General features: G+C 40.8%; 1 protein-coding gene across 1 annotated transcript in view; it reads left to right on the top strand.

The window, feature by feature from the left end:
• The window catches only part of MYOM1 (myomesin 1), a 244,358-nt gene that overhangs the window by 95,657 nt on the left and 125,894 nt on the right, over positions 1 to 22,807 (top strand). The window contains exons 10-12 of the mRNA XM_006891423.1: positions 7,005 to 7,204; positions 10,635 to 10,691; positions 13,398 to 13,522. Coding sequence (XP_006891485.1) covers positions 7,005 to 7,204; positions 10,635 to 10,691; positions 13,398 to 13,522 — 382 coding nt within the window. The remainder of the gene's footprint in view (positions 1 to 7,004; positions 7,205 to 10,634; positions 10,692 to 13,397; positions 13,523 to 22,807) is intronic.

The raw sequence follows: 22,807 nt of genomic DNA, 5'->3' as shown, positions 1-22,807 counted from the left end.
AACTACGGAAATGCTGTGTGAAAGTGAAGAAGAGGCTGGGGTGATTGAAACAGTCAAGAATAAGATCAAGAAGAATGTTGATGTCCGAAAATCTGCCCCATCCATGGTCGGTGGACTGCAGAGGGAGATAATCATCGCTGATTGCCAAGTGTATCTGGCTGTGTTTTCTTTTGTAAAACAAGAATTATCAGCATATATTAAAGATTAGCACTCCTGTGGTATCACACTGCCGTCTGCCCTTTTTCGCCTTGGATGGCAGCGACAACAAAGCAGGTCTGGATGAAGCTAAGGAAATTCTTCTCAGAAAAGAAGCTGCTTACCCAAACTCTTCTTATACACCCTGGTCATCACAGACAAAGAGAAGGCCGAGAAGCTGAAGCAGTCCCTCCCCCCAGGTTTGGCAGTGAAGGAGCTGAAATGAACCAACATGCTGATTTGAACTGCAATAAAATTTTTAAAACCAAAACAAAATAAAAAATTACAGTTTATGAGAAGAAATAGTCACAAAATATTTTTATAGGATCATCCACTTAACATTTCATGTGTATTTAGAGAATTACATAATATTTAACCTTGGACTAAGAGTTTCAGCATGATTTCACCATTTAGTAATGGTGCATTGTGAATTTAGACTAATTTTTTTCAAAATACAGTTTGTTTTTTGGTTTTTGTTTTTTTTTTCACTTTGGCAGATTTTCAAGATATCTGTAAACTTTAAACACTGACAAGCCAGGGAGAAGCAGCACATTTTGTCCTATTGCTGTGTTTGTTTTTGTGCAGTAGAGTGGACTTGAAAGGACTCATGGTGAACCTTTGACAAAACAAATTGGAACTATCCTATCCCATCCTTATGCTCAGTCATACTCCAATCCATTGTTACAGTCATTATGTCAAACCATATGGATATGGATTGAAGCTCAACATCAAGAAAACAAAATTCTTACCACTGGGCTGATTGGCAGCATCATGATAGATGGTCAAGAGATTAAGACTATTAACAGCTTTAGTTTACTTGGTTCCACAGTCAACACTCTTGGTATCAGCAGCCAGGATATTAAAAGATGAATTGCATTGGGGAAGTCTACTGTCAGGGACCTTTCCAGAGTACTGAAGAGCAACAATGTCTGTCTTGAGACTAAGGTCCACCTGTTACAGGCCATACTCTTTGAAGTTACTGGCTATGCGTTAGACAGCTGGACAATGATTAGGGATGATAGAAAAAGAATTGATTCCTTTGAGTTGGGGTGCTGGAGAAGAGTATTGACTATACCATGGATTGCTAGGAAAACAAACAGGTTTGTCCTAGAGAGGGTAAAAGCAGGCTGCTCCTTGGAGGCAAGGATTCTGAAGTTTTGTCTGACATTGTTTAGGCATGCTGTATGGAGGACAGGTCCTAGGAGAGGGATATCATGCTTGGAAGGGTGGAGGGAGAGTGCAAGAGAGGAAGATCCTTGATGAGATGGATTGACTCAGTGGGGCAATGAGGGTAGGTGTATCACAGTCGATAAGATTAGCTCAGGATAGAGCAGGGTTCAGGGCTATTGTACATATGGTCGCTATGAGTTGCGAACGACTCCATAGCACATAACACACACACCTCATAGAGAGGCTTCCTCTCTTTTCTTGACCCTCCACCCTTCATAGTATGATATATTTTTCTAAGGTCTGGTCGCTCCCAGCACCATGCTCAATGTGTGAGATGAAGTTTCATCATTCTTGCCTGATTGCTTTTTCCCCAAGACAGGTTTGCTTGTTCTTTTTGGCAGTCCATGGGATATTCAATACTCTTCCCAAGACCACAGTTCAAGGCATTGTACTTTCTTCAATCTTCTTTGTTCATTGTTCAACTTTTGAGATGCGTACAAAGCAATTAAACATATCCTGGCTTGCATCAGGTGTATCTTAGTCTTTAAACTGATATTCTTGCTCTTTAGCACTTTGAAGTGGCCTTTAACTTCCTAAAGTAACATGTCCTTTCTATATCTTGATTGCTGTTCCCCTGGATGTTGATGGTGGATCCGAGTAAAATGAAATCTTTGACAACTTCAATCTTTTCTCCATTTCTCATGATGTTTCCTATTGGTCCAGTGGGGAGGATTTTTGTTTTATTGATGTTGAAACATAACCCATATTGAAGACTGTAGTGTTTGGTCTTCTGCAGTGAGTGTTTGAAATCCTCTTTACTTTGAGCAAGCAAGGTTGTGCCAGCTGCATAAAGCAGGTTGTTGATGATTTTTCCTCCAATCCTGATGCCACAATCTTCTTCATATAGTCCATCTTCTCAAAGTATTCAACCTATAATTTAATTGGAGAGTTCTGGCGACTTAGTGGTAAGGAATTGCTCTGCCAGCACAAAGGTATACGGTTTGAATCCACCAACTGATCCACAGGATGGGCAGTCTTCTCCCTTTTGATTTGCTGTCTCTGCAAACCCACTGGAGAGTCAGTCAGCCCTGGGCTGGTCACACTCAATGGTACACAACAACAAAGATTAAGCAGCTATGGAAAAAAAGATACAGCCTTGATGTACACCTTTCCTGATTTTAAATCCTGCAGTATGCCCTTGTTCTGTTTGAACAACTGCTTCTTGGTGAAGGTACAGGTTTTACAAGTAGTAATAGGCAAGGATTCTGAAGCTCCGTCTAACATACTTTGGACATGTTGTGAGGAGAGACCGGTCCTTGGAGAGGGACATCATGCTTGGGAGGGTGGAGGGACGGTGCAGGAGGGGAAGGCCCTCTATGAGGTGGATTGATTCAGTGACTGGGATAATTGGGATGGGAGTGTCAGAGACAGTGCGATTGGCACAGGACAGAGCAGAGTTTATTGTATTTAGGGTCGCTATGAGTCACAGGCGACTCGATGGCACATAACAACAACAACAACAAAACAAATAATAAAATTAACAATATTATGCTTACTATTTACCAAGCATTTCCTATGAGCATGGCCATGTTCTGAATATGTTGCACACATTAACTGCTTGCTCCAAATGACTACTCTTTATCTTTTTAAAAATGTTCTACTAGTTTATTTACAAAATTCTAATACATTGTTTTCAAGAATAAACTCTTTCAATTTCTCACCCTCCTACCTATAAAATTGTACGACCCCATGATTAATCCCCCCTTCCCCTTGCACATCGTCATCCCTCTGTTTCCAGCCTCTCCCACCACTTCTGGATCCTTATACTCATTCTACAGTAATGATTTCACACTCAGTTCACTCAGTATAATGCTCTCCAGTCTCTCCCAAGTTAGGTAGTAATTTACAAAATCACTGCTCCTACGTGCTGCATAGTATTCCTTTGTGTAAATGTCCCATTATTTCCAATCCATTCTTTTGTGGTTGGACATTTGGGCTGTTTCATGTTCTTGTGATGGTGATAATGCTGCTATGAACATTGGTGTACAAATCTCAGTTTGTGCCTCAGATCTCATTTTCTCAGGGTATATTCCAAGCAGGAGAATAGCTGGGTCATATGGAATTTCTATGTTCAGCTTTTTGAGAAAGTGCCAAACTGCCTTCCAGAATGGTTGTACCATTTTACAATCCCACCAAAAAATGTATAAGAGTTCCTTTCTCGCCACATCCTCTCCAACATTTATTACTTGGTGCCATGTTAAACTTTGCCACTGTTAATGGAGTGAGATGGTACCTCATTGTGGTTTTGATTTGCATCTCTTTTATTGTCTGTAACTACTCTTTGAGACAAATAATCTCATTACAAGTAGGAAACAATAGCTAGTCCAAGGCCAGGTGCTAGAGAGGAAAGCTGTGTGTGAGTCAGGCAGTCTGGCTTCTACAGTCTGAGCACTAAGTACTAGTGCTGTTGTTGTGTGTCGTTGACTCAGAATTGATCCATAACTAATCTTCCAGTGGGTTTTCAGAGACAGTAAATCACACAAGAGGAGATTGTCCATCCTTTTCCCACCGAGTAGCTGGTAGATTGGGATTGCAGTGGAGCTTCTGACCACTAGACCACCAGTGCAGGAGAGTATTCTCCTCATTTTCACCCTGACTCCACAGAGAAATCTCCTCTGCTCTTATTTCTCACACCTGCTTTGGGTTTCGACTCCAGTTCTCAGTGAAGAAAATTCAGCAGAGAACAGTGCTCCTGAAATGTCCTTTACTTTTGCAAGTACATACACACACACATAATACACTACCACCCACAACTGTCTATCCTGTATCTCTTTGCATAGCACACTGTACAATTTTTTAAAGCACTTTGCTGATTTCAATCAACAGGAAGAACACAAAACTAAACCGTGATGCAGCTGATCTGACACAACCTAATGGTTTCACTTTAGATAATCTGATAAAGTGTTCACCTTTAACGGTTGAGCCAATGCACTATAATTACCAAGTTAAATTTACAGAAATAAATCCATCTGGGCTGTTTTCTAATCACCAAGGAGCTACCAAACTCAATCTGTAACTTCTTGATCTATATTTTTATTGTAAAATTATCATTAAAAATGATATTTTCTGACTGTAGTTATGCACAGAATCAGGAGATTAAAGAACTTTTAACTTCTCAAGGTGGGGCTGGGGGATCCCCATCGCCAATGCCAGCTCCTCCAAGGTCAAACATGGCCTGTGCTCCTTCTCACGGCTCCTGCCCATGACACTTTCTACTTCGTTTGCCTTCCATAATCAGTGCAGTGGCCACACAGAATTCACAGAGCCTATTCATGATTATGAGGTTTACTAGAGAAGTAGGAGATTACTTCAGGAACAGAAATGATTTGGGATCCAGTCCCTCGGTCAGAAAAGCCTCTCTCCTCAGCTGTGTGTAAAGCTGGCCTCTCTGGCTGGCCTGGTCCCTCAGCCCAGCCTTAGCTCTGCTTGTGTAAATGCTACAGGCTCTTTGAGTTCTGCTTTTATATAAGTGTCAGTGGCACCCCATTCCTCCAACAGGGTCCAAAACCAAAGTCTCTAATTCTGGGCTCAGCAAACCTAGCTCTCAAAAGTACTCACTCGCTCCTAAAGACATGCAGTTTTGTCACTTTGTGGGCCAAAAAGGCACTGTACTTAGCTTGTCCTGGTCTCCTTGGTCCGCTGCCACCACCACTCCTACCCCACTATAATCCATGATTCCTGGGTCCAGTGGAGGTATTTTCAGTCCAAGTGATGAATTCCACTCTAGTTTCTTGACAAAAGTGAGGTCTACATCTTCTGCCTCTGGATAGCTCTTGGTAACATGGGAGAATGGACTAAGCCCTGTGTCATTATCCTACACACTCTTTGCATGGCCTCACCCCACTAGAATGCCCTGTGCTTTAGTTACATTGTTTGTGAGACATCCACTCCTGTTGGTGGGCCACAAACACAGGGCACAGTTTCAATCTGTTGAACACAGGATTGCTACAAGTCAGGACTGACTTGACAGCACCTAATAACAACACACAATCCCTTGATGAAGCGATAAAGACCATTACCAGAAAGCATGTCAAGTAATTCATTCCACCACACGCACTCCACCCAATCAGCACCAGAATTCACAAAGGAAAGATTTCGAGGAAGGAGAAAAACAAGGACGGAAGTTGTGTCTGATAGTACTTAACATAACCCATAGTACTTAACATAACCCGTAGAAACTGTCTCGCTACCATCGATTTGACGCCAACTCATGCTTCCGAGGTCTTGACTCTGTGAGGAAGGAGACCACCACCTTTCTCCCTCAGAGAAACTGGCAGATTCAATCCGCTGACCTGTTGGTTGACAACACAATATATAACACAAGGTGCCACCAGGGCTCAGGCAACATCTGTTGTCTACGTCACAGAATACAAGGGTTAGAGAAAAAGCCTACCATCCCCATTACCTTTGTATGTATTGCTGTTGACCACCCCTTCCCCATGAGAATCACTTGGAATCATACGTCATGACAGAGCCATGTAGAAGAAATTAGTTACTTAAAATTTCTGTGTTCTGAATGAAAAAAAAGAAAGAAGTAATAATAATGCTCTATCATTCAATCCCACAAGAGCCTCTGAAATCCTGTGAGCAGGCCAAAGCCAAATCGCTGCTTGGAGTCAGAACCAACTCTGAGCTGACCCTCCAGCGGCTTTACAGGAGCTTTAAAAGCCTGTGAGAGGAGATTGCTTAGCTTTCCCTCGCAGAGCTACTGGTGGACTTGAACTGCCAACAAGGCCCCATCTCTGGGTTAGCAGTGCAGTTCCCTATGAACTAGGCGACCAAAGCTCCCTACCACACCAATAGTGTGATGTCGAGTACTCAGAACCCTGGGGGTGACCCACACTGCCAGATAGCAGCTGCTAGAAGAACATTCGATCCAAAATCAGTTGCCTTGCCTCTATGCCTCTCTGGCCTTGGAATCTCTCTGCAGCTCAATCTTAATCTTTTAAAAAACAAAAACAGTCCAATACCTTGCCCAGTTTTCCACCCTCACAGACAGGATTGATCAAGTGAGAGAATATGGAACAAGTAGGCATCTTTTGTAAAGGGTGTCATCTTTCTCAAGCATTAGTTTCCTTTTTTTTAACAGAAAATACCTAAAGTTGATCAAGAAAAGCACCACTGGTGTTTGAATTGAGGATATCAGAAGTGGATGGGCTTGAGGGACTTTCTGTTAAAGGTCTCCAGTGTGAAGAGGGCAGAGGTCTGCTTGCTTCTCCACAACCTACACCCCACACATACACCCTACCCCCAACACTGGCCTCCCATCTGCTTTCAGCAAGTTCATAGAGCACACAGTCATGCAGGAGCGTCTGAGAATCCTCAGTTCTCCTTGAAGAAACACATTGCCATCGAACACAACTGAGTGCCTGCTTAACTAGCAAGTCACTCTTGGATATTTCAAAGTGAAGCAGCAAGAAGACTGTGCGACTTTCTAGCTATTTATTTAGCCAGACTTCTTTTTATTTATGTTTGTCCCTTTATCTTCATGTGTTCAAATATCACCAGTAACTGCACTCAGATTTTCCATTTTCTCTACAGACGTCTTCAAGTCTTTGTCCCCCTTCTCTTTGTATTAGGTGCGAGGTGGGCACAGACACCTGGTCCCAGTGCAACGACACGCCTGTCAAGTTCGCCCGTTTCCCTGTCACCGGGCTGATAGAAGGACGCTCCTATATATTTCGAGTCCGAGCTGTCAACAAGAATGGAATCAGTTTCCCATCGCGAGTGTCAGAGCCCGTGGCAGCTCTGGATCCGGCTGAAAAGGCTAGACTAAAAAGTAAGGCTTTTGCTTTCAGCTTTCCTAAACATTCCCCCGACCCCCACCCCACCAACGGAGCCCTGGTGGAGAGTGCTTAAACGAAGTAAAGATTGGAGTTTTGGATCCCCCAGCTTCTCACTGAGAGAAAGCTATAGCAGTCCGCTTTAGGTAAAAGTTTACAGCGCTGGAAAAGCTCTGAGCCCTTCTCCTCAGTCCTGTAGAGCCCTAGGAGTCATAATTGACTCCAGGGCAGTGTGCTGGTTTGGGTTAAGCCTGTTTTCATAAACCCTACCAAAATAAGCATGGGGCCTGTCCTGGAGAGGCCATCATTTATTGGGAAAGTAGAGGATCTGTGAAAGAAAGACCCTCCACAGGATGAACTGACAATGGTGACTGAGCTGTGGGCTGAAACACAGCAGAGATTGTGAGGATGGCGCCCAGCGGGCAAGATTTCGTTCTGTTGTGGTAGTGTTGCTGAGTCAGAGCAAACTCCTAAACAGTGATGCACCTAACAAGGCAAAGAGTGGATTGAACACCGCCTTGGAACAGATGAGGGGAATAGTGGTCCGAAAGGAATAGACAGGTAGACATTCTAAGTATGCCAACAATGTGGATAAGAAGTGCATTGCAAAGTGAATTGTGGGAGGGGAAAGAGGAGGGAGGGGGGGAAATGGGCGGCAATGAATTAAGTCTCCCTGCAAGGTTATTCCTCTCTCTTCCACTAGAGGGAGAAGAACACAAGAAATCTTTCATTGGCCAGCCTATTCTAGGAGTAAAACATAGAAACCAAAATAAATATTTGTTATTTGATTCATCCATTTTCTAAAGGATTGTCTCTCCTTTACTCCAGAATACTTTGCCTCATTTAAGTGAATTCCATGCATTGTCTTAAATGAAATGTGAAAATCAAACACCTAGACAGCATTTTTGCTAACAATTTTTATTTTAAATTTCTTACCCTTGAAACTGGTTCTTAAGGCACTGATAGCACAGTGAGTTTCTTTACAGAAAAGGAAAAACAGATTTGCAGTATCATATGTAATTTATACTTGCCTTTCCATATCATACAGAAAAAAAAAATTTAAAATATTATTTAGTTCTGCGTTTCAATGTCAAAGCCATGGTACATGCATTTACTTAATAGGGACCCAGATGACCTCCATTATAATTGTTGCTATATATGCTGTCGAGTCAGATTCCACCCATAGCTGACCCTCAAGCAAGTTTCAGAGGCAGTTAATTGCATGGGAGGAGATTGCCCATTCTTCTTCTGCAGAGCCACTGATGGATTTGAACAGTGCACCTTTGGAATTGCAGTGCAGTTTCTTGCCACTGGGTTGCCAGAGTTCCCCCGTTATAATAGGCCACAAAAATTCATTGAAGAAATTGTGGGAATTTAACCTTTTATACCAGATTCCTCAACCTTGGCAATATTAATATTTTGGGCAATTCTCCTTATGAATGGTAGCTGTTCTGAATGTCATGTGTGTTGGCATCCCAGACCTCTACTCAGTCCATGCCAGTGTCAGCTTCTCTGGTTGTAACAAACAAAATTGCATTCACACATTTCAAATGTTGCTGAGGAGCTAGGTCATCTCTATGGAAGAGCCACATTCACAGTTACGTAGTTACATCACAAGAATCTAAACTCAAGCACCATCTTGCCCCAGGAGACTTGCCTAATAAGCCATTGATCACTCACCCTTTTCTAAGTATGCAGATCCTGGGTCATAACTTCACTTAATTCCTCTTTAATAAATTCCAGCAAAAATATGATTTGTTTGACTTGCAAATAACTTGCCTCATTTATCACCTTCCAGGTTCTGCACAAACTGTTAAAAAGGCTTTTGTTTAAAAAGAACAGTTGAGCTACTCTCTGAAGTCTCTGGAATCGTGCTAAGAAATTTTCTCTGCTGGTCTCATCTCTTTTTCTTTCTGAAAATCTAGATTCATTACCTCTGTAGATAACACTTTTCAAAATGTAATGGAGAAAAGTTGCTGTGAGGTTTACCTCGTCTTATATTCACTATGATGCATAAATCACCACTGACCTTACAGTTGTTCTAGAAACATCATTCCCAAATGCACATTGAATCTTAAGGGACTAGAATGCCTATTTCAGGAGATAACTATTAAACATAAATGAATATAACCTATTTTCTTGGGCCATGTACGTACAGTTCCGGGGGGGCATCATTCTAGTCAGTGAAGGCAAATAACTAACTAGGCTCAGGCAGTTAGTAGAGGTGCCCGAGAGGTGCGAACAATGATTGGACTTGACTACCAACTTAGAGGCTGAGCCCACTCGTTGGTTGTTGTTGTCAGGTGCCTTTGAGTCAACCATGACTCATAGCGACCCTCTAAACAACAGATCTGAACGTTGCCCTGCTCTGTGCCCTCCTCACCATCTCTGATATGCTCGAGCCCATTGTGACAGTAACTCTGCCAATCCATCATGCTGAGGGCCGTCTTCTCTCTCTCTGACACTTCACCTTTCCCAGGATGACGGCTTTTTTCCAAGGACTGGCCCCACCAGACAACATGGCCAAAATGTGTGGATCGAAGTTTCACCATCCTTGCCTCTAAGGAGCACCCTGGTCGCACTGCTTCCAGGACTCATGTGTTTGTTGTTTTAACAGTCCACAGGGTATTCAGTATTCTTCTCCACCACCACCCTTCAAGACACTGATTCTTTTAAAATCTTCTTCGAAAATACTGTGACTTAGACGAGGCATAGTTTAGAATTTAAACTGACTTTGCTGCTCTTTAGCACTTTGGAGAGGTCCTTTACAGTAGATTTACACAATGCAACATGTCTTTTGATTTCTTGACTGCTATTATTATGTTGGGTGTTGATTGTGGATCTAAGTAAAATGAAATCATCTTGAAAGAAAGACCTAGTGATCTGCTTTTGAAAAAGAAATGATGAATAAATAACCTGTGATCATAGTCCTGCTCTGACACACGGAGGCATCAACCCCAAGAACTATGGATAACCTGTGAGCACACTTCCACCATGACACACGGGTGCATCGACTCAAAGACAATTGGTTATAGCAGATTATCAGTCTCCAGGATGTTGTTGTTGTTGTGTACCATAAGTTGGAAGCGACCCATAGCTGACTCTCCAGTGGGTTTTCAGAGGCAGTTAATCGCAGGAGAGGAGATTGCCCATTCTTCTCCTGTGGAGCAGCTGGTAGCCTTGAACTGCATGACTTTCAGATTGCAGCATAGCTTCTTGTCACTAGGCCACTAGAGCTCACTATATCCAGGCTTCTATGCACATACTCAAAATAAGATTCCTTACAAAAATATAGAATTAGAAGCAAACTCCTTTCTTTATGACTACTCTGACCAGTTTACCTATCCATTTATGAGTGCATTTGAAACAGCTAATCTAAGCATTTGCTATTTTTATACTCTTCTTTGTTCTTTGTTCTTTGTTCAGGTCGCCCTTCTGCACCCTGGACTGGACAGATCATTGTCACGGAAGAGGAACCAACAGGTAAGAACTGTGGTTTCTCCGAATGTTATTGTCCTTGTACTGTAGGTTAGCTTTGTTATAAAGATGTGCTGTGTATTATTTGGAGAGTGTTCTAAATCAAAGGACCTATTTAAAGACCATATGGTCTAAGAATCACTGTTTTATTGAGCTATATTATTATCATATACTAAATTATGTGTGTATATGAAGTGCGTCATTTGATATATTTTGTATATGTACAAACCTCTGAAGCCATTACCAAGATCAAAATTATGAACTTAGCCTAGAATATTCTTGTGCCAGTTTGCAGTCTTCCCTTATCTGCAGGTCCATATTTAGCTGCTTTCTGTCTCTGTAGTTCTAGTATTTTGCAGAAGGGAGACCTGGTGGCATCGTCCATAGGAGCAAGGCTGCCCGTCCAAAGGCAGCACCTCTCTTGTGGTCTGAATCCACCTGTGGCTCCTCAGGAGAAAATGGATAATCTCCTCCCATGTGACTTACAGCTTTGGTACTTGATGGAGGGTCTTGCCATGAGTAGTTCCAATCCTATAGAAATGAGTGAGTATTTTAGATCAATAAAACTATACAATAGATACGATTTTTGTCCAATTTGTTTCACTCAGCATAATTAGATTTCTCTAGAACGGCATGTATACAAGTTGATTAGGATTTATTTAATCTTCTGTTAATGAAACTCTCATGAACATTCTTGTCACATATGTATGTGGACAGAATCTTTAAATTCTCTTGCATAAATATATAGGAGTTGGGTGAGTAGGTAGGTCATATGGGGTAATTCTTTAAAGAAACACAGACTTTAAGGAAAGATAGGCTTTCAAACTAAGATTTTACACAACTACCAACAAGATATTAGAGTTTCAGTTGCTCCACATTATCACAAGTATTTGAATGCTGATTTTTAAATGTTAGTCTGATAATTGGTGTGTGGCTATGATAATCAAATTTAATTTCCTTTTCTGTAGTGGCTAACAATACTGATATATTTCTAATTTGCTGTATTTGTATCATATTTGACATCTTTGACAAATAGACTGCATTAAGATATTCTATCCTCTTCTAGAAATTTTTATTATTTTACTTCTTATATGTCAGTCTCTTAATCAAGTCAAACAGGTTTTTTTGTAAGGGTCATTTTTCCCATCTGACAATTGAATTGTTTTAGCAAGATCTGTTTAAAAGATGAACTTACCTTAGAATATTCTCCGTTTCCTTCGTTAGCATGCTTTGATTAATATCTTTGTAGAAATCAATGAATTATATCTTATTTGGGCCAATTTCTAGAATGTGTCTCATAGATCAGTTTGGTTCCTTTACACCAATACTTAAGTGTCTTGATTACTGTAGCTTTAATAAATGGTACTTGTTTTGATAGGCCTTGCAGTCTTAAAATCACATAGCAGAAGTCAGGTAGAATGTGTCATCTTGTTTTTAAAAATTGTTCTGTCTGTGTTAAGCCTTCATGTTTCCATATAAACTTTAAAGTTAATTTCTGCAAAATGCCTAGTGGGATATTTATTGAGAATGTATTCAATTGAAGGGTCAATGTAAGGCAAATTGACATGTTAACATTTAGTCTTTTAAGATAGTTTCGAATGCTACGTATTCATTTTACTAACCTTTAATTCTCCAGTGTCTAATTTGCATTGCAATCGTGTATATTTCATTGAGACTTAATAGTTTTCATCTCTAGAAGTTAAATTTGAATCTTTTTTATATTTTTCATGACTTTATATAACTTGTTTTAACATTCTGAGTTTAGCTATCCTGTTTTTATGCCCTTGTCCACTGATTCTGTAATCTGATTCTTTTTTGGTTTATTAATGGATTTTTCTTATTATAGGTTGTTACTAAGATTAAAAATTTTTTTTCATACATGATAATTTGTCATTGGATGCCAGACATTTTGAGTTTGACATTGTTGTGTGCTAGATATTTTTTTATTTCTACACAAATTTGTAGTAGCATTGTTCTGAGATTGGTCAGTTGCAATCTTTTTGTTCTTTCAGGACTTGCTTTTTTCTGGTAGAATCAGCACAACTTTAGTTTGGAGTAATTTGACTACATCACGTAAGCTTTTCTGAATAATACAGAAAGGCCCCTCTGAAAAGTCAGGACATTTTCCATCCTGACTAAAGGGATCTAATGCCCCTGAGCCTGGAGAGCTTTGAGAGTACTCCCTCAAGTTCATAGTGTGATTTCCAAGTCTGTAGTGTGCTGTGGGGGGAGCTCTGGTAGCTTAATGCTAAGGAAGGAGTAAATTGTGCTGCTGACCCAAAGGTATGCAGTTTGAATCCACCAGCTCCTCTGTGGAAATAGATGGGCAAACTCTACCTGTAAGATTTACCTCTAAAATCTTGTGGTAGGATCTGCTGTGAGTCAATGGTGCATAACAACAATAACAATCACAATAACAACAGTTGGGAAAGATGGGCAGCCTCCTCCTGCTAAGACTCACAACCTTTGAAACCCACTGGAGAGTCACCATGACTGAAATTTCTTAGATAGCAGTGAGTTTAAATTTTCCCAGCCTCACTCAGACAATATTTGAATGAATGACTAACCTTGTAGGGAGGAGTTCAGAGACACGATACTTCCTTAAACTGAGGAACAGTAATTAACTCTTCCCACATAAAAGCAGTCTGTGACTTTGTGGGTGTCTTGGGCTACTCAGAATGAATGCTTCTCCTTTCTCATCTTATATTCCAGAGGGTATAATTCCAGGGCCTCCCACAGCCCTGTCTGTGACAGAAGCTACCCGGAACTACGTGGTGCTGAGCTGGAAGCCCCCAGGCCAGCGGGGTCATGAGGGCATCATGTACTTTGTGGAAAAGGTAAGACTCTGAGAGCAACATATATATCTCCTGCAGTTTTCCAACAATTTCTTTAAGAAATAGGTGGTACAATTCTAGCAGAGGAAGACATGGGGGCGCTTTAGTGTGGGCTCTACAGTCCTGTAGCAGGAAAAGGGTGAGCAATCTCCCCCTGTGTGATTAACTGCCTCTGAAAACCTGCTGGAGAGTCAGCTATGGGTTGGTTTCAACTCTATGTACAACTGTACACTGGGAAGTCTCTCCACAGGAAAATGTGTATTACACTGAGATGTATTTGTGAGTCCAGGGCTCTTATTGGCACTTGAGGTTCATTCACAGACCACTAAGCCGTCCACAGACCTCCAGATCATATGCTGTCTAGTTGAGTATGACTCATGGGACTCTATGAACAGACCTGAACCCTGTCATATCCTGTGTCATCTTCACACTTCCTGACACAATAGAGCCCATTCCTGTGGTGAGTGTGTCAAACCACCTGGCTGAGGGTCTTCCTCTCCATTGATTGCTGTCTTTCCACCTTCTCAAGCATGATGTCACTCTCAGAGGAATAAGCTCTCCTAACGGTTAGGCTAAAAATAAAAATGGAGGTTAAAGCACAACTCAGAAAGTCCCGTGTCAGGACTTTTCCTAAAATCAGAACTCAGAAAGTCTTATGTCAGGACTTTGTCCAAAACCAAAAAGTCTCATGTCAGGACTTTTCCCCAAACCAGAACTCAGAAAGTCCCATGTCAGAACTTCTTTCAAAACCAGAAAGTTCCAGAAACTTAATGCACCAGTGCACTACTGCAACGCCAACTCATCTCACAACCCTCCTAACTGTACTAGCCAATAAAGAAATAACATGCTTGCTAAAGCCCCATATAAACTCTCCCAAACCCAACCCCCAGCACTACTCTCATTGCTGAGTAGCCCAGCACAATAAACTTTGAGAAATGTTTATACCTCGGTGTGGTTCTTGGCCTTCAACCCAAAACATTTCATCTGGTGCCAAAGTTGGGCAGGAGAACACCCAAACTGGATGATCCCTCCCAATCGATTGGCCCTGCAGGTGGCCCCTTCCCATGCCTGCTGAGCTCCTGATGACAGGGGAAGAGCTCCTTACAGGTAAGCGGAGATTCTACAGGTCTATCTTGTCTCGCTGTCCCCTGGCCAAGAAGACTCTCTTGTGTTCTGCCCCAGTCAAAGAATACTTTGAGCGGGGGTGGCTATGCTTCCATTTCTGTGGCATCCTGTCTAGCACAGGGATGCTCTCTGCCTCTCAGACTCCTTTCTACCCTCCACCCCTGCCATGGGCTCAGCCCTGTCTAAGCCATCTTAATCTATACCCTTAGGCTGCCTTCTGTCCAGCCTTTCTTCCTTAGGACTGGAGGAATATGTCAAACCAAAAAAAAACCCCTGTATTAAATTTAGTACCCAAATCTGGCCACAGTACCATTTAGACAATGGGACCGCTTGGCCAGAAAATGGAACCTTTGAATTCAATATCCTACAAGATCTTGATAACTTTTGCAAGCAAACTGGCAAAGCTGTTGAAATCCCTTATGCCCAAGACTTTTCTACCTCTACTTTCAGCCTCTCTCCTTCAATCCTGCCATACCCACCAGTTCTTCTGGCTACAGATTCCCCTGTTTCTCCTGTTTCCTCTCCCTCCTCTATGTCCTCTACAGATCCTCCTAACTCACAACAACTATCCCTCAATAACTCTGACTTCGACCCCTCTGACTCAGCCCCTCCCTTATGTTCTTACTTCTGCCCTCAGCCAAGTACCTGATTCTAGTCCTACATACTCTTCAAACCAAACCTCTAGCTCGACTGATCTAAAAAAAAATTCTCTCCCGTCCTCTCCACACACATGCTCATGATGACCCCTAGCCACCCCCTCTGTACCAGACTCTTCTACCCAATCCCTAGCCTACCCTCGACCCCTTCCACAAGGTTACAGGAGCTAAGGATATAAAGTCCGTCCTCGTATCCCCTTCTGTCTTTTCTCCAGTGATCCTGAACATACACCAAAGAGTTTAAATATCTTACCCAATCCTAGGATCTTACATGGCATGACCTGTATTGATCTGCCTCTTAACTGCCCCTCTTTGAACTGCTAAAAAGACACCCTTCTCAGGGAGTGGGGGGTTTCCATCTCTTGCCATTCTGGCCTTCCAAACAACACCAGAGCAATTTAAGGTAGGTAGCAGTGGTTATCCTCTCTTAAATCTCTGGCCCATGTCGTGAGCAGACCTTTTTGTGAAAACCAAAGGTAATTAAAGAATGCCCTGGAATCAGTCTCTCTCTCTCTGTCTCTCTCTCTCTCTCTCCACACACCCCTCACTACTTACTCCTCCCCAATCATGGGAGCCAACCAATCCTGCTCTTCTCAGTACACTCCACTGGGGGAGGGGAGTCTCCTCCACTCCCTTGATACTCTTTTATTGCAAGAACACAGTATAGCTGCAGTACCAATTAAATAATAGGTCTCAATAGCCCTAAATAGGACACTAGAGTTCAACACGTTCAGAGATTTTGGCAATTTCCACTAATGCAATGGCAAATGGTCAAAAATCCCCTTCTTTACTCTCTGTTCTCTGTCCTTCTCTTTGTCAAAACTACCATACTTGGCAAATTCTTCTCTTTCTAAACCTTTTTCCCTACCCAATCAAAAACTTCCTCACCGTTGATCTCTCTGATCTCTCAAGCACCTCCTACCCTACTTCCTGATCTCCCACCACTGTCAAATACAAAAACCCCTTTCCTTTCCTCCGTATGTCCTATCCAAGACACAGCCTGAAATTGCAGCCAAATTTTTTTCCTATTCGGTTTTTAAGTTCATATCTAACCTCCCAGTTAAGAGAAATCTTAAACAAATCTTAAACTATAATATCACCTTTTTTCCCAACCATAACCTGCAGATAAATCTCATCTCTCTCCTTTTTCTGACCCCACCCAGTAAATAATCCCACATCCTCCCCTAGCCTCCAGACCAAACATCACATATAAAGGAGTCAAACTCCTTTGCCCTTTCCCTCCCTCCTCCTAAACTTCCCCCCACCCCATTTCAGCACATTACCCTCTATCAAAATTCAGCCAACTAGTCCCTAAAAACATATCTATCCAGCAACAAAAATCTTCTTTCATTTTTTTGCCAAACTCATTTTTTCTCTTTTCAAGGAAAATTCTGTAACACAGTAAAAAAAGTCTTAAATATTAAAATTTCTCCAGTTTTTCTAACCTGCTCTCTATACTGATAAACTAATGCCTCCTCTCAGTAAAAAAGAATTTAAAATAGGGTTTTTTGCTTTTATTAAAACAAGTTTAAGAATTTTATTTTATTTCCTTTTTCCTTAAAGCATTTTCTACCCACTTTAAATTTTTTAGCCAGAGTTCAGAACTGAAAAATTTTTCCAAATTTATTTTTTCCTTTTTGTTCAAAATTATATACAAACATCTCAGTAAAATAAATAACATTTATGAAGAACCAGTAAACTACTCTAAATGAGCACAAATAATACAAAATAATAAGAACCTTGCAACTTAAAACCTAAGTCTTCTAAAATTCTCATTCTACTATTAAGTCTGCCCCTACTATTAAAATAAAATGCCAGGAAAAAACCAACAACTGTAGACCACCAAAGTAACTGAGACTAATGTTTTAACTGTTACTATTTCCGTATTCAGTAATGGCATCTTAGAAAAGAAAAAGGACTATCTGAAAGCCAAATGTCTTAACACTTCTATCACAGAATATTTAAACATTTTCATCCAGCAAATGCATCCAAAACCTCCAATTTCAAGCCTTTAACTTTCAGTATAGAAAGACTCATTACAGTCACATAAACCACAGATATCAAAAGATGTTTCAAGAGAGAGTAAAGGGGCAAAAGGGAAGCCTCTTGCTACTTGTTTTCAATGCAGTATTCATAAACACCTGGCTCAGCAATGCCCCAAGCCAGTATTGGTAGCAAAAGAGCAATCAGACTGACAAGGCCCTAGCCCCCTCAAGGGTGTTAGGAGTGACCAGGATAGCATCACTGTAAGCCTGGAAAAGCTTTGCGTATACATGGATGTTGCCAGTAAAAAGAATTTACTTTCTTTTGGACACTAGTATGGGTCATTCTGTCTTGAGATTTTAAATAACCTTCTTTCCTTCTGCCAATTTACTATTGCAGACATTAAAAAAAATTAAATTAAAAAACCCAAACCCAACATGTATAATTACTTACCTCCCCTCCCCCCAGTCATTTTTATGACCTCTTATTCTCAACTGTTATCCTATGTGTAGTGCCTAATCATACATTCTTTTTAATCAGTTCTCTCCTTTATCTGTTCCAATGCAATGGTCATTATCTATCCATTCTTATCCTGTTCTCCACCCAACCCCCTCCCCCACGTCAGACTAGCTTTATAACAGTGATAATTTGTAGCATGTGTCCCTTTGTGACTAGAGTATTTCACACAGCATAATGTCCTTTGAGTTTCCCATGTTGTAGAGTGTTTTACAAGTTCATTGTTTTTCAGTAATACATAAAATTCCATTATATAAATATACCATCTCCTTATAATACTTCCATCTTATCAGCCCAGAAGTTATTTAATATTCTTTACTATATCTCTCCATTCTGACTCTTATCCTTTATTTGTCTTTCCGTAAACTAACCCAGAAACAGTGAGAATCAATTAATATAATTAAGAAAAATATTTTAGCCAAGTTGTTCTGACAAACTCAGTCTAACAAAAATCACGGTATTGCTGATTACCCTGTTATATATTAAAATAGTTCCTCAACAAATATCCAAATTGTCAACATATAATATCTGTCTTCAAACTCATGCAAAAGTAAGTTATCTTTAGAACCAGACTCCAGTGCAATCCAATCCTAATGAGCTTCTCCAGTCATTCTTTCTCCCTTTTCATTACTAACTGCATCTCAGAACTCAATCCTAGGAACCCCCTCCACACTATAGATCAGTTGCTGTTCTCTACCACTGATCTCTGATTACAAAGGTCTCTCCAAGACTTTATCCTGACCAAAATCTTTTTATACTTTTTGCCTATCCTTCCTTCTCTCTGTTCCTCATCATCTTTTCTGTAATGATCACTGGAACTCTCTCTGAACCCTCTTTCTATCAGTAATAGTTCTGCCTCACTGTTTTTCCAAGTGAATCCACAGTTATCCTCCTGCTAGGTGTGCACCCAACCATCCACTATAGATTAGATTGTCACCCATGGCCCAATTTAAGACTGGACTTAAACTGAGGCTGTCTTATTTCACTCAGGTATACAAATCAGGACCTATTTTTGACCAGAGTTACTCTCAATCAAATTCTCCAAATATGGCCTTCAATTCTCTCTCAAGCCAATATAGTGGGAGTAACAGGAAAAATACAATTTCCTGGGAAAGGTTAAAACGGTGGCTCCTTGGAGGTAAGGAGGCTCCATCTAACCTACTTTGGACATGTTGTAAGGAGGGACCAACCATTCCTTGGAAAGAGACATCATGCTTGGTTGGTAGAGTGGAGGGACAGCGCAGGAGGGAAAGGCCCTCTATGAGGTGGATTGATTCAATGACTGGGGTAATTGGGATGGGAGTATCAGAGACAGTGCAATTGGCACAGGACAGAGCAGAGTTTAGGGCTGTTTTACATAGGGTCGCTATGAGTTGCAAGCAACTCGACGGCACATAACAACAACAACAGGAAAAATTAACAGCCCACATATGACTTTCCCCTTATTATGTTTATACAGTTTACTCACCAATTCCTCATAAAACCACAGTGTCCCTACTCCTCTACCAGACCAAGACAGTTTAAACAAATTTAAAACTTCTATAAACCTCACCCTCACCCCCAACCCTAGTCCAATATGACTTTTTCTTCTATGCTTAACTCCCAAAGAAAATTCTCCTCCCACCTCTATTTTCCCCCTGCCACACAGTCAAGTTGATCCTATAGTTTGGGATACCTCTAGCCCATCAGTAGCTACACATCATACTCTTATTAATATTAGAATAAAGGACCAAACCTCTTTTCCATGCATTCCCCAGTACCCCATCAGTATAAGACATCTCCAAGGATTGTAATCCATTATAAATTAGTTCCTTCAAACCAGTATTTTAGTTCCCATTCATTCTCTTTACAACACTCCTATAACTTCCAGTAAAGAAATCATATGGCTTATACTGCCTTGTGCAAGATTTCTGAGCTATCAATAATTTCTTAAAACCAGTACATCCAGTAGTCCCTAACCCATATACTATCCTCTCCACCATACCCTCTTTTCAATAGTGGGATGGCTGCTACTCTTTGTACCTCTTCTACTATTGTTTATTCTTGCATTAACCTGTAGGCCATGTTTACCCAAAATTTTTACTAATTTTTTGCAGAAGCAGTTTTGCACATTTACAAACCAAACCATCAGTGAACTGTGCATGATGAAGTCTACACTGCTCCCTCCAAATGAGACAGCATAACATACCTGCCTCCCTTAAATCTCACTATGCTCCTATCCAACAGGAAGCAGCCAGAAGACCTCGTCGCCCCCTACAACCACAAAAGTGGGAATGTTAGGCTAAAAATAAAAATGGAGGTTGATGCACAACTCAGAAAGTCCCATGTCAGGACTTTTCCTAAAACCAGAACTCAGAAAGTCCTGTTGGAACTTTTTCCAAAACCAAAAAGTCCCAGAAACTTAATGCACCAATGTGCTACTGCAAATCCAACTCTTCTCACAACCCTCCTAACTGTACTAGCCAATAAAGAAATAACATGCTTGCTAAAGCCCCATATAAGTTCTCCCAAACCCTACTCCTGTTGTTGAGTAGCCTGACAACACAACACACTTTGAGAAATGTTTATACCGTAGTGTAGTTCTTGGCCTTCAATCTGAAACCTTTCACTAACAACATGCTCAAAGGATGTGAGATGAAGCTTCATTGTTTTCGCCTTCAAGGAGGACTCTAGCTGCACTTTCTCCAGGAGAAATGGTCTTAAATCTTCAGGCAGCTCATTTGACAATTGTTTTAGTGACTTCACATCTTCCTTATTCTAATAATAGCTTTTATTTTCTTCTTTTGTATTTTATACTAGTTTATTTCCGAAGTTCACATACATTGTTTTTCAAACTAGATCTTTCCCATTTCCTTAACTCACCCCTCTCTCCACCCATCAAATTGTGTAACTTTATGATTACCCCCTCCCACCCATCCTCATGCCTCTGCTCCTACCCTCACCCTCCTTAGATCCTTGTATACAATTTACTAGTTATCCTTCTATTTCTACAATAATGGTCTTATACAGCATTTGTCCTTATGGTACTGAATTAGTTCACTTAGCATAATGTTCTCCTGTCCCTCCCAAGTTAGGTAGTGATTTTCAAACTCATTGTTCCTGTGTGCTACATAGTATTCCATTTTGTGGACGTACCATAATTTCTTACTCTATTCAATTGTGATTGGACATTCAGGATATTCCCATGTTCATGTGATGGTGAATAATGCTGCTATGAACATTGGTGTACAAGTCTCCATTTGTGCCTCAGTTCTCATTCTCTCAGGTATATTCCAAGCAGTGAAATAGCTGGGTCATATGGAATTTCTATGTTTAGCTTTTTGAGGAAATGCCAAACTGCCTTCCAGAGTGGTTGTACCATTTTACAATCCCACCAACAATGTATAAGAGTTCCTATCTCTCCATGTCCTCTCCAACACTTATTATTTGCTGTCCCGTTAAACTTTGCCACTGATACTGGAGTGAGATGGTGTCACATTGTGGTTTTGATTTTCATCTCTCTTATTGCCAATGATTTTGAGCATTTCTTCTTGTGTCTGTTGGCCATCTGAATGTCTTCCTCTGTGGAAATTCTTTTCATATCTTTTGCCCATTTTGTAATTGTGTTATCAGCTTTTCCTCTCTTCTACTACTTGTCTTTTTCAGTAGGGAGTGAGCACCCATGATTGCGGAAATACTTTAAAAAGGCTGGAAAAGCAGAAAGCAGCAGTCCTTATAAGCTGCCTATGCAGGTTATGTAGACTGGAATAAAGAATGATAAAACTATATAAGATGTTGGCTATTCCTTTCTCTCAAGTATCTCAAAATTATTTTGTCAGGTATTGGGGGGGAGGTTGGAAGTAGATTATCAGGCCCTTATACCAATGTTCCTCTGCAGAGACTCAAACCTCCAACCTCTTGGTTAATAGCAAAATTTGTTAATGGTTTGTGCTATGAAGGGGATCCTGTAGCATAGGAGAGGGCAGTCTGCAGTGAGGGACTGAGCCATGTGGAATGGATAAGAATTAGAGATAACTCTGTATCTAGACCCAAATTTAGTAGGGGTTCTGATAAGTACTAATGATTAACAAGTAGAGAAGATCCCAGACTGGAGAGGAAGTTCTGTGAAGGAAGTGCCCTAGTTACAAACCACAGTGTCTAAAGACACAGGAAGTTTTCTGCCAGCAGAATAATTGCTCCCGGAAATAGGCATTTAAAGAGAATTTCCTTAAACTGAGGATTCTTAACTTGTTTAGAAAGTCTTGGCTAGAAGAGACTCTGAGAACTGCACTAAAGTGTTGAGAAACCAAAACAAAGAGAGAGCATGCTGAAGTAAAAGATCTGAACAGAAGATTTCAAAGGGCGGCTTGAGAGGAAGATGTATTATAATGGAATGTACAGAGGGCTGGAATTGGGGAATAAAAAGGGAAGAACTTAGAGGGCTGGAATTGGGGAATAAAAAGGGAAGAACTCAGAGGGCTGGAATTGGGGAATAAAAAGGAAAGAACTCATTCTGCATTTCTCAAGCTCAGAGAACTGAAAAACAAGTTTAAGCCTCTAGTTGGAATATTGAAGGATGCCATAGGCAATATTCTGAATGACCCAGAAAACATCAAAAGAAGATGGAGGGAATACCCAGAGTAACTGTACCAAAAAGAACTGACTGACATTGAAAAATTTTGGGAAGTACCGTATAAGCAGGAGGAAAAAGGAGGTGGAAGTTGCATTGAAGACAATGGCAAAAATGAGGCCCCAGGAATCAATGGGATACCAGTTGACTTGGTTTCGGTTAAGAGATGCAGCCCTGCATGGACTTACTAGACTATGCCAGGATATTTGGAAGACAGCTATCTGGCCAATAGATTTGTTCCCCTTCCCAAGAAAGGTAATAAAACAGAATGTGGAAACTATTGAACAGTATCATTAAGTCACATGCAAGAAGAATACTGCAAGAAGATAATTTTTAAAAATGGCTAGAACAGTTTATAGATAGGGGAACTGCCAAAAGTTCAAGCAGGATTTGGAAGAG

Source organism: Elephantulus edwardii, unplaced genomic scaffold, assembly GCF_000299155.1.
Source record: "Elephantulus edwardii isolate Elephantulus edwardi_28Jun2011 unplaced genomic scaffold, EleEdw1.0 scaffold00097, whole genome shotgun sequence".
Taxonomy (NCBI): Eukaryota; Metazoa; Chordata; class Mammalia; order Macroscelidea; family Macroscelididae; genus Elephantulus; species Elephantulus edwardii.
The sequence above is the reverse complement of the archived record's forward strand: the minus strand, read 5'-3'. Positions and strand labels throughout refer to the sequence as shown.